Source organism: Polyodon spathula, chromosome 21 (genome assembly GCF_017654505.1).
Source record: "Polyodon spathula isolate WHYD16114869_AA chromosome 21, ASM1765450v1, whole genome shotgun sequence".
Lineage (NCBI taxonomy): Eukaryota > Metazoa > Chordata > Actinopteri > Acipenseriformes > Polyodontidae > Polyodon > Polyodon spathula.
Genome location: NC_054554.1, coordinates 21382493 through 21395860, shown reverse-complemented (window position 1 = coordinate 21395860; position 13368 = coordinate 21382493). Strand labels below are relative to the sequence as shown.

The window sequence follows — 13368 nt, the reverse complement described above, 5'->3', positions numbered from 1 at the left end:
TCTGTTTTCAACAGCATGTCAAACACAGCATGGTTTGAACAGAAGAGGTAGTCTTCTCTATGCTAACAAGCTTGTCATTACTACCTAACTGAGCAAGCGAAGTGTTCTTATAACCAAAGTGTTCTCCAAGACTGAGTTAGCCATCAGACACAACATGAATCAATAAACAAATAGATAAATATGTATTGCTTTTCATGACGCATGTGCGTCAACATATAAAATGAACTGAATAAGTAAAAGCAAAACAATAGGCAAGTGTATGTTAATAAACTGTAACAATAAAATAACAGACAAACTAACATTAATGAAACTAAAGCAAAACAACACTGTCAAAAAAGTTTAAATTGCTATGTACTATCAAATTAGCTGGTGGGTGTGTTTCGGGCTATCACAACAGCCAAGGCAAAAATAATGGCCGTTACTTAGGGTTAACGTAACGTTAATAAACTAACTGTCAAACTAAATTAACAAACCGCCCCTACACACGTTACAAAAAGCAGCAGCAATATGCAAGACATGCACATTATTTAACAGAACGGTGAAGCACCTCACCAGAAATGGGAAACATCAAATTGCTCGACGACTTGTGTTTGATTCAAGTTTTTTTCAAGAACTCGAACAATTTCCAACTTTGTCTAGCAAGAGAAACAGCAGCGCATTTTGTCGTTTATTTACATGCCATTTTGTAGCAATGAGGTGCACTCGTGGAAATCAGAATACAAAATAACAATGATATGATGGTGGTTCTGGAAAGATTTAATAAACCAATCGGTGTCCCTCAAGACACCAATCGCGATGACAAGTTGCTTTTTTACAAAACAGTACTGTATCAGTTGTGAACTAATCGCTGTCGGTGCCAAGAAGGTGTTTCTTTAAGCAAAGTTTCTGTACCTTTAGCCGGAGCATTTACAATGGAAAAAATTAGTTTCACCGCAAGAGTGTTCCGTTAGGCGAAGTGTTCCCTTAGGAAGTATTCTTATATGCGGAGACTGTATAATTACTTAGCAAACCATTATTTTATGCAGATAAAAGTACAGCATTTTAATAACCACACAGTAGATTTACATGCTAAACACTCAACACTGTCCACATTAAAATTGTCCAAATTAAAAATAGTAGGAAGTCATGGTATGAAGGCTTAAAGGAATTCATTACCCAAATGACCATTAAAATTAAACATCAATAAAAAAAAAGTGTCAGAGAAAATATACACTTTGAGGTCTAAAGTTTAAAGCAGAGTGACAATCTGAGAGAAAGTTTCTGTACGTCTCAGATAGTGGGTAACAGTAAGTTCTAGAGTAGCTATCCTCACCAGACATAAATGTGTTTTGAATCAAAATATAAATATAAAATGAGGCCAACTATATAGGCCAAAAAAAGCAATGTGACAGTAATTGAATGCACTGTAATTTTCCATTGGACTCATTCTCCATTCAAACCAAGAGTGTGTCTGATAGCTGCACAAGTCTCAAGTGTATACCATTCACACTCTAGGCTATATTTCATCAGCTGTGCAAAATGTACCCCTCGTTACAGCCCTATAAATTAGGAACAGTAGATCATTACATCATGAGCTACAGTATACAGTGAATGTCATCTCAAAGACATTAGAGTTAAAGAGAAATAAAAGAGTGGTTACCATGGCATCAAATGCCTATAAATACCTCCAATGCCTGTTTTCAAACACACAGACAGAGAGAGAGAGAGAGAGAGAGAGAGAGAGAGAGAGAGAGAGAGAGAGAGAGAGAGAGGAGAGAGTCTACACCCCCTTTCAAAATTTCCACCTTCTGTTACCTTATAGCCTGGAATTAAAATGGTTTGTTTTTTCTGTTTTGTTTTTTGTCTGTTTTTTTTTTCCATTTATCTACACATCCTACCCCACAACATCCAAGTGAAAAAATATTCTAGAAATTTGTAGAAAATTAATTAGAAAATAAAAACTGAATTAGCTTGGTTGGATAAATGTCCACCCACCTTTGTAATAGGAATCCTAAATTTGCTCAGGTGTAACCAATCGCCTTCAAAATCACACACCAAGTTAAGTGGCATCACCTGTGTTACATTGTAGTGATTCACATGATTTCAGGATAAATTTAGCAGTTCCTAATGTTTCCCTCTGTTGGGTAGTGCATTTCAAAGCAAAAAGACACACCAAAGTGCTTTCAAAAGAACTCCGGGACAAAGTTGTTAAAAGGCACAGACCAAATATAAAAATATTAAAAGGTCTTGAATATCCCTTGGAGCATGGTCAAGATGATTATTAAGAAGTGGAAGGTGTATGGCACCACCAAGACCCTGCCTAGATCAGGCTGTCCATCCAAACTGGATGACCAAGCAAGAAGCAGACTGATCAGAGAGGCTACTAAGAGGCCAATGGAAACTTTGCAGGAGCTACAGGCTTTTATGGCAAAGACTGGTCAAAGTGTGCATGTGACAACAACATCCCAAGCACTCCACAAATCTGACCTGTATGGTAGGGTGGCAAGAAGGAAGCCATTACTCAAGAAAGCCCACCCTGAATCCCGTTTTGAGGTATGCAAAAAAAAAACTCAGGCGATTCTGTAGCCATGTGGCAAAAAGTTTTGTGGTCTGACGAAACTAAAATGGAACTATTGGGCCTAAATGCAAAGCGTTATGTTTGGCACAAACACAGCACATCACCCAAAGAACGCCATCCCTACTGTGAAGCATGGTGGTGGCAGCATCATGTTATGGGGATGTTTCTCATTGGCAGGGACTGGGGCACTTGTCAGGATAGAAGGGAAAATGAATGGAACAAAGTACAGAGAAGTCCTTGAGGAAAACTTGCTGCCCTCTGCAAGAAAGCTGAAACTGGGACAGAAGTTCACCTTTCAGCAAGACAACGACCCAAAGAATACAGCCAAAGCTACATTGGAGAGGCTAAGGAACAAAAAGGTAAATGTCCTTGAGTGACCCAGTCAAAGCCCCAACCCAACTGAAATTGGGTGGCATGACTTGAAGATTGCTGTTCATCAATGTGCCTCAAGGAATTTGACAGAGCTTGAACAGTTTTGTAAAGAATGGTCAAATATTGCCAAATCCATCTGTGCAAAGTTGGTAGAGACCTATTCCAAAGGACTCACAGCTGTAATTGCTGCCAAAGGTGCTTCCACCAAGTATTAACTCAGGGGGTGGAGACTTATCCAATTATGATCTTTCAGTTTTGTATTTTTAATATATAATTTTTTTCTCAATAAAAACTTTTTTCCGCTTAACATTGTGGAGTATGTAGTGTAGATAAGTGGAAAAAAAATCCTCATTTAAATGTATGAAACTCTGAGGCATATATATATATATATATATATATATATATATATATATATATATATATATATATATATATATATATATATATATACACACACACACACACACACACACACACACACACACATACACACACATACACACACACACACACACACACACACACACACACACACATATATATTATTATAGACACACACACATTAAATAAGCTCTTCTTTAAGTATATGTATATATAAGGTATAAAATACCAATTGATATATAGCCCAGATTCAGATGCTCTTAACATTTAAAGAAAAATCTAAATTTCATCATAACTGGGTTAGCAGTTCAAGATATTTGCATCATCAAAATCAGTATCAAAACACTTTTTTTTATTTTCGATCTTTACCTACATGGATTAATTTATATATATATATATATATATATATATTAGATGTATTAAAATATAGATATATATATATATAATATATAATATATATATATATATTTATTAAATATATATTATCATTGTACCGTGAAAAAATAGTTTAAATATTGTAGACATGGCAGGATTGCTGCTAATCTACTGGATTTAGACTGTCCTACAGCACAGGAAGGGATTAGTATCAATAAAAAATGTTTTTTAGACTTTTAAACTACATACATACATACATGCACACACACACACATTTACATAGATACAGTTTTCAGCAGTTTGAGTTAAAGGAACGCTGAACATCTGCTACTCACTTTTTGAGCTCCTCCTCCAGCTCTTTGTTCTTTTCCTCTAGCTTCTGTTTAGCCTGTTTCATAGCAACAAGTTCCTCCTGAAGCACCTCCTTCTCACAAGACAGCTCGTCCACTTGGGCAATCAGGTCGTTCTTGACCACATTCAGCGCGTTTCTGTTTAGGACCAGCACAAGAAATGAGCTACTGTAAACATATTCATACATATAGTATCCTTTAATAGTTCTAGATTAAAAAAAGCAAGGTGTGCTACGTGAATGGTACACTGAATAAATACATTTCTGGCAGAGGTACTACAGCATGTGTCTTTCAAATGAGTCTCCAATATGATTTCAAATATAACACTGAGATATGGACAATACGGGACACAGCAAAGGTAAAGTAATGTGTTTCTTGTAACTAGTTCAAATACTTTAAATAGTCATTGTCAGCAAACAGGTGCCCAGATGAGTTTGTGAAATCAAGAGACTGAAAACATTTTAAGACTTACTTCGTCTCCAAAAGTTGTGTGTTCTCCAAAATAAGATTTTCAACCTCTCGGCCCATGCCTGGAGAAATACAGACAAATTAAATATTTCTAATAATAAGCATCGTATCACTACAGTATAAACTTTAACAATTACCAGGTTTTCTTGGTATTTTGCCTATTGTAAATACAACTTTGGCGCCTCTAGAACAGGTAGTATTTTGGAAAGAAACTGCAGCAACTGAAACTATTTATTTTTTAACTGAATGCAGTAGTAGGTGCTGCATAATACCTAATCAAGCTTAGGAAGAGTAGTCAAACCCACAGCATGAGTGCATGGAGAAGGCTGATTTATTGTCTTCACAACCCACTACCTCAGTAAAAGTACAGAGATTAGAGCATCTATAGAGCATAATAAAGCTGATGGAATCTTACCAAAGAAATTTTGGTCTGTAAAACCATGCAATCCATGTAGAGCAGAAAAAACAGAAACATTTACACAAAGTGAGCAGCAGTGAGACAGAAAGCAAATGCATGGCAGAGTAGCACGGAGAAGTGCATGTGTTTGAGATGTATGCCGAACACTACACAGAAGAACTGCAACCCCACTCACCCTGGAAACGGAGCAGCTACAAAACTAACAGTGCACACTGCAAGCTAATGGTTTTTGTACTGAAACACAATGGCACAGGTAGATCAAAATCTTTTTTTCCTTCTAACTGAGTTCTCAGTTACTTAACTAGACCCTTAATTGAACTGATAATTTGCTAAATTACACATTTTTAATTGCTTTCAGTTCTTAAACAGTTCCAGATTTCATGTTCGCTATAACATTTTATAAGTTATTTTTTTCCTCCATTCAAATTATTGCACATAAAACCACAATAGGAAATACAGGGCTGAATTGACATGCTCACACTGACTAACAGTACATATTCACTTCTAATTTATAAATAGACATGCAGATCTAAAATATTGTATTCTATATCCAGCACATGCAAAATGCATATTACGTATACTTTTAGGAAATAACTGATCCCTTTACAGTTAGTTTGGACTGATCAGCACCCCAGAATACTATTGAACACTCAATTGACAGCATTCTCTACTGAGTTGCTTTTAAGCAACTGAGTTTAAAAAAGGAAAATTACTTCTTAAAATGAAGAACAAAAGTGCATTCTAGAAGGAAACTGCCAATAGCAAACTAACAAATAGTACAAAACATACACACCAGAGTATTCCCCTAGAGAAACGACCAAGGAGAAAAGGAGAGCAGAGAAAAAGAAACCCTAGTTAACTTCACTGAAAACACGGATTTAGGAATAAGGTTCTGATTTAGGAAACAGTGTTGCTTAATAATAATAATAATAATAACAACAACAAACAACATCACCACTAACAAATTTCACATTAACACATTGGCAGCTGATATAGATAATTGATGCATTTATTTTATAATTAAAAAAACAATATTAAAAGTTTCTCTCAGCCATTGAAAAGTGCCTGAATCACAGACACTCAAGTAAATTCTATACTGCCTTCAGTATTCAACCAACTGCATTGTAAAACTGAGAAATACTACAGCTGGAATAAAATGCATAATTAACTATATATTAGCTCTGTTTTTCTTCAATTGAAGCTGATTTATAACAGCGATTACGTACGACCATTATGGCAAGCACTGACAGTGCTCATGAGAAGATATATGTACTATGAGAGATATGCACATTAATGTACAGTGCTCCCTCACTATAACAAGGGTCCCGGGGGAAACAAAATATGAGCATTATAACCAAAGAGCGTTATAAACGGTGGAGGGGGTGGGGGGTGCCGCGGGACACATAACACACATCTGACTAGAATACAAAATAAAATACCTCCCTATAATGCACATATAGTGAAGCAAAAATGTAACTTTCCGTGAATTAACCATGGACAAAACACCATGTAATCAACATATTTAAAAAATAAATTAAAAAAGGTAACATTCCACTATTGGATCGTTTTAATTATCAGTTTTTAAAATTATAAATAGCCTGGCTAAACGGCGGTCATGAGTTCAGTTTGAAGAGACAGACAAGCAAACCAAGTGCGGATCAGCTGATGGGAAGAGGGAATGGGCTGCCCCAGGTTCAGCTGCTGGAGTGGGGCTGAAGCGAAGCTTAAGCGTCTCCAGGTAAAAGCTGCAGCTCCTCTCGCAGCAAAAAAGTAAATACATTAAGAAAGATAACCATGCAATAGGCATAATATTTATTTAGTTATTAAACGAATGCTGAATAAGATGTCTGTGTTATAAAGTGTCAGAGCAGCTTTTCTTCAGTTCAGATACTGTATCAAAAGGGAGAGACAGAAACAGAAGTTAGACTGAGAAGTTGTTACAGTTTGAACACCGGTACTGTATTTACTGTAGAAATACTGCACTAGTATATAGAATCGCTAGTATAGGGAATTGTGGGACATGCTGTAGGAGCGTTATACCCGAGGCGCATTATAATCGAGATTAAATAATCAAACGCCAAGCACTCACCAAATGTCAGCTATCAAGCTTGTATCTATTAATAAAAATTTAATTTTTATAGAAACTGTAGAACAAGAAAATTCATGCTCATAATCGTGAGCCTTATAGCGAGGGAGCACTGTATATAATATTCAAATTAACATTTTCAGCAGCTTACAGAAATAACCTTGACTTCACTTTTATAATTTGGAGAAGATTCACTAGAAAAATCTTAGACATCCTAAAATATTCCATTTCAATATTTTCTTTATTTTTATGTTATTAATGTGTTGTATTGATTGTTAAAACATTTTGGGGGAGATTTTCTATTTTGGAAGCAAGGATGACATGCTGTAGTACAGTATATGTTTCCAGTTATTAGCCATTGACCCAACATCCACACACAGACACATACTGATTTCATGCTCTAGACTTCTTGGACAGTGTGAAAACACAGAAGCAAACCAAATGATTAGCAAACGTTTTCTTTGATCAAAGATAACAGAAAGCAATACATTCATTTAAGTTTCAGCCCATTACTTTTCAGCCAAACAAGTACCTCTTTACATCTTATAAAAACACAGAAAAATAAAAGGGCTTAGAAGTGAGTGATTGACACGTGGAGTTCTTCATCAAGGGAATATGCCAGACGGGTCATTTGGGGAAGGACTTTACACTTCCTTAAAATCCTTCAAATAGCATGCATTATTTACTAATGCTGCTACTTTACGGTAATTTTAACAAGTTAACTGTGTAATGGAATGCCCCTTCTTGGCCATGTGAGAACCCATCTCCCAGTACAGTATTCTGTGTGAGATTTCTCAGCAATCAAGTGAAAGGGTTTAAAATAAAGATGCGACTGGGAAATAATGTCAGATCTGAAGATGTTTATTCCTCAGTTCACTGCAGAAAATCATTAAGGACAGTCGGGTCGACATCTTTATCACAATATCATTTGTAAAATCGTATCAGTAAAACGGTAAAGAGGGGGCGAAAGTTAAATATCGTGAGATGCTGACAAGGTGATTCGGCTCACAATTATACCCAGTAGCCCTTACCTATCTCTTCTAAATCACTCATATTTTATGAATGTGCTTATTTAGCTTTATTTTTGTAAATCTTTTAAGCTGCATTGTTCTCTAGAGTGAGTTTATACAGAGAATTGCTTCCATTTACTCAGAATAGGCAACTGTTGGGGTGCACTAGCTGATTTGACTTTTATTTAATCTGCCTAAACTGGATGTGCACTTGACACAGTCTCCAGCAATCTGTTCTGGTGAAAACTCCCAGTGAGTTGAACCTTGTTATCAGTTGTCCTGCTACAGCAACAGAATGGAAATTTGTATTGCACTCCATCTGAAAACTACAGTTTCCACTTATCCAAATAAATTGCTTCTTGTCTGTTGGGGCGCCACAGAACATTCTAACAAAAAATCATGCAATTGAACTTGTATAACAAGTTGTAATTTACAGAAAGATATCTGTTGGGAGGGGGGACAATTTAAAAATACTACAAGGAAATCTGTTTTATCAGAGTTTGTTTCAATGAGAATCGGCTATATCGTGGTATCTTTGCAATATTAAAAGTATTTTCTTACCCAGCAAGTCTGCACCCTCATCCACATCCCCAATGAGCCCAGAACCTGCAGAGGACAGCTCTTCAAACAAAGACTCTGTGTTCCGGTCAAACGCTTTGTTCTCAATGCCTTTGGTTGGGGTGCTTTACAAAAGAAACCAAGGAGAGGAAACAGGATCACTTACCAATCCCTGTCATTTACCGTTCAAAAGAGTTTCTTTCTAAAACTTTGAACTTTAAAATGTGAGATCTGATTGACCGCAATTGACACTGTGCAAGCCCCACATTCACAATCATTATTGAAATGGTATTTTAAAAAGGTTCAGCTGCTGTAAAACAGAGTGAAACCATCCAGAAAATGATTTTGGCATTACAGCTTTCCAAGTTATTTGAATGTTAAAGTTATAACATTCTCACACCTTTGTAGTTACTTGTTTGTGTGGTCTTTTTTTTAGTCGTTTAGTTTATTTACACTTTAAATGCATATGTGGAGCTTCTGCAGCAATAATAATAACTGGTTCAGAGGAGTCAAAACATTCAACGTGATTGTAGCTAGAAAAATAAACTTCCACTAGCTACACAGTCTCGAAAATTCAGTTTTGAATTAAAATAAATAAACAATATATTCAATATAACATTAGGTTAAGGACGTTCTCAGTTCCCATCCCTTATTCGCAGGACATCTGTTACACTTGCACTTCCAGGGTTATTAAACCTCAGGAGTGTCCTCTGGTTCAGAGCCTGTTACTGGTTACAAGCATGTTAGTCATTACGGGAAATAGCTGATTGGTGACTGACTGGAAAGGAGGCTTTAAAGGGGTTGAGACAATTTCACTCACCCGGTAAAATGGCCAAGAAAGTGCAAGGCTTTCTGAAAGCAAAGCTTTCCACAGAGATTTACTCAACATAATGTAGCACTTGATGATATGTTTCAAAATGAAAATACAGTATAACAGAGGTTTCTTTTAAACTACACTTTTGAGAGCTACAATAGGGAATTGAAGTGCGTGGCTTGCAGGGAAGTTTATGGAATTATTTTAACTACAATCAATTTAAGGCTAAAAGTCCCTAAACGTTTATACACCAATTGTTTTTTTTGTTTTTTTTTTTTGTAAAAGAATAAACTGGTAGGATTATAGAATAAGATATAAAATGCTTGATTGAAATTGCGTGTTGTCTAACCTGGCTCCTTTGTATCCACTGAGGTCCATATCCAGCTCAGGGGTCGACTCAATAATGGCCTGAACTTCTGATTTATCTTCATTTTCAGCTGAACCTTTAAAACATGATTTTTCTCATATTTTACCAGATCCACAGTGAAACCCTCATGTCATCATGATTGTATACCCTCCAATGAGACTTTGGAAGCACTTACAGTTGTGGTATGTGAAGTGCAATAACCCAGCCTTGGGCTTCTGAGTTTCGGTTTCAACCGATAAAACCCGACATAACACCCAGATACAAAAAAAATGAAATCAGTGGACAGCCAATAAACACCAGAAAAACTGTGGAAATGGTTACTCAATTCACATTGACTTTACCCTTTTTCCATTAAAAAGTAAAACCTACTACAAAAATAATAATAAATATATTTCCCTGTGCTGCTGGGGAATGTCCCGCCTTCCTAACTTGCACCTATCATTGACTCCTTCTGAATATGTTAAACCCGCCCCAACTACTGAGTGACAGCACATTCCTGCATTTCTATTGGAGACTCTGCTTGCGAGATTTAAAACGAGATTACAAAATCAGGATGGAGGCTTGTTAGTGGGATTTAAATCTGTACTACAGTTAAGATACGGAGGATTTACAACATAAATGTGGATAAATTTACAAAAATGCTCACACAAAAACCCCAGAAGAATGTGCCTAGGGATTTCGTTGTGGAAGACAGCAAAGGAAAGAAGGTACAACTTAAGTGTGCAAGTACTGCCGAGTTACTACTATACATATTTTGACAGAAAAAAAAAAAAGCTCAAGGATTTTCGAAAGTACCATAAACACTAACTTCATACAGTAGATCAAAATCGAACACCCCCCCCCAAAAATGATTTACATAAAACTCAAATAGCTAAAAATAAGCACCGAAAAATACAATTAATAAAACCCGAAAAACAGAAACCCTAATTACATTCCCATTTATCTTAAATTGGAATTTCTGGTTTTGATTTTGTATGACTTGATACCACCTGTAATGGAAATTTACTTAAGCGAGGAAAAAAAAAAAAAAAAAAAAATCACTTTTTAGGAAAGGGTTAAGAACGTTTTAAGCATATCCACGATCAAACTTGACTGATAGAATCACATATTAATATGAACTCACTATCTCATAGCATTAAACAAACAATTCACATGAGCTGTCTTAATTCACAGGTCATAAGTGTAGTTTTAGATTTTCTTTCTATATCACCAAGCATATGAAGTTAAAGTGGTAGTAGCAAATACATTGATGCTGGTTTGGCCATGGATACCACTGAGACTATTTACTGCATCCTGGTGATCATATTACAAATTAAACAGAATCCTAATCGCTCCTTTGGCCTATTTTACATTTCTAAAGATGATTTCTCAAAACAAAATCACTGCTATCTGGAATCTTATTGTGCAAACAAATGTCTATTCCCAGCAGTCCATAACTGTATTACATACCCCGTTTTCGGACTTATTATCATCATCATCAATCAGTTTATAGATACAACAGTATTCAGGCTGGGACTTAGATAAAGGTGCATTTATCGACAATGGAGAACAGAAGACCATGCTGTCTGGAATACAAGACTTACCTATTGAGACCGTCCTGGTGCCCGGGGTTACCTGACCTTCTATGACTTTGCTACTGTCCGGTTTCCTGCTTGAAGTGTTTAGGTTTTTGGTCAGCCCCTCTGCCTCATCCTTTATAGGAGTGTCAACTGAGTGCATGACCACATCCGATGCAGCAGTCGACAGTGGAGTGACAGAATTTGAGCCTCCTTGGCTGACGTCTGAAAGCTCATCCTAAAATGAAGAAGATGTGAAACAATTCAGGCCTAGAAGAAAGAAAGATGGGAGGGGCAGGTTTGAATCCCAATAAAACCACGGACTGGCTATGTCACGTGTTGTGAGGAGTCCCATAATAACATACTAGATAGTAGCATTTTATTTGCATTGGTCTCCAGTTTCTAAGTTGTGATTATTTTGCTTAAAATTAAGAAAGTACAGTTTATATTTGCCTTGTTCCCATCACCTGGCGCTAGACTGTGGCTGCCCACAGCTAGCCGCTGAAATCAAGAGTGTTTCAGTTCTTTTTGCCAAACCCCGCCAACCTCAAAAATTCTTGCCGTGTGTCAAAGGTCGCTGTGGGATTGTGGGATCGTATTGCGTTTTGTTTTAAAGAAACCAGTGGTAACAAATACATTTAACCATAGGCTCAATACAAATAAAAAAGAATCTGGTTAAGAAGGAGAGCACAGCCCAAACAAACAGCTGGGTTTTATCATTGTGTTTAACATGAATAATATTTTTTTTTTTTTAAAAAGGCACTGCAACCAGACTTTTGCCTTGTGTGAATACGGTTTAGCAAATACAATAAAGAAATGTAATGTGTGTGGCTTTGGCTATATGAAAGAAAATCAGCCACAAAAGGTAGTGATTTTCCTGTTGGTTTCTTCTCTACACGCACCTGCTGGCTGTGTGATGACACACTTCCTTTGTAACCAGTATGGCTACATTGAGTATGAGTCAAAACCTGAAAAGATCCACCACCTTGGGTGAGCAGTGGAACCCTGTTTGTTGCCACGGCCAGCTGTAGCTGGGAGCGCCAGGCAGTGGAAATGGGGCAACAAAATCATATATTCAGACAAACTTAAGAGTACATTTTTAATAACACAATGGACAGAATATGGACTTCACAACTAGATATACAGGACTCCAGACAAACTTTCTTAACGGGGCAGGCAGCATTTCTGGGGTTACAGGTGCCAATGGCACCTAAACCCAAAAAGACAGTTACCAAAAAAAATGTTTTAGTCACATTCTGGAGCCCTGATACAGGCCTAGATAGAAATGAACTGATGGACACATTAATGTATTTGTCATACTGTACAATACACTGGTCACAGACAAACAATCACCACTATGAATACTTTAATAAAAAAAACATCAACATTAATCCTCAAGTTGCATCAGAATTACTCAATAAAACAGATCAAAACAACTAGACAAAATTAAGAAGAAAATAAAACCAAAACGGTAGTATTGCTAATCAGTCTAAAAACAAAAAAGAGACACGTTAGCATCACTAAATTAGTGGTTAGAATAGGAAAACTACCATGTTTAATAATTCCACCACTTGGTCAGCAAAACAAAACACAACATATTGCATGCAACTTAATACAGTTAACATGTGACTAACCAAAGAAACACCCTAGGAGTAGCCTGTGCAGAATCTGTCATCACTTTCACAGTGTAATCTCAACCAGGGTTTTTGTAATACCAAGAATAGGCTACCAATTGGCAAATAAACTAAGTTGCATGCGACAGTTCGTGCGTTGCCATGTAGCCCTATTCTTTATTTTATTTTTTTACGTTACAGGTTGCATGCAGTGCATCAAGTTGTGTATTGTGGGCTGCTAAAAACTCAAGAGACTAGTGAAGGCCACAGCACACGTGGTAGTTGGTTACGGTTTCCAATGCGGACTACTTATTTCAGCTACCTTGCTGTCAGCGGCCATCGCATTTTCCCAGCCACCCCTTTGCTTTTGAACATCATCTGCCTCCAACTGCTTGGGAAGAGAATTAAAATGAACTGCATTTTAAAGATGCAATAAAACAACC

At 36.7% G+C, this 13368-nt stretch overlaps 1 protein-coding gene across 14 annotated transcripts in view; it reads right to left on the bottom strand.

The window, feature by feature from the left end:
* LOC121296614 (C-Jun-amino-terminal kinase-interacting protein 4-like) overlaps window positions 1–13368 on the bottom strand; it is a 90831-nt gene that overhangs the window by 34925 nt on the left and 42538 nt on the right. For 5 of the 14 annotated variants that reach the window (XM_041222339.1, XM_041222330.1, XM_041222334.1 and 2 more), the window contains 8 exons: window positions 13248–13313; window positions 11340–11550; window positions 9739–9832; window positions 8579–8700; window positions 5715–5726; window positions 4919–4933; window positions 4508–4565; window positions 4021–4173 (listed from right to left, as the gene is read on the bottom strand). In XM_041222339.1, coding sequence (XP_041078273.1) covers window positions 4021–4173; window positions 4508–4565; window positions 4919–4933; window positions 5715–5726; window positions 8579–8700; window positions 9739–9832; window positions 11340–11550; window positions 13248–13313 — 731 coding nt within the window. The remainder of the gene's footprint in view (window positions 1–4020; window positions 4174–4507; window positions 4566–4918; window positions 4934–5714; window positions 5727–8578; window positions 8701–9738; window positions 9833–11339; window positions 11551–13247; window positions 13314–13368) is intronic. The other 9 variants (XM_041222336.1, XM_041222338.1, XM_041222343.1 and 6 more) reach the window with 3 other exon arrangements.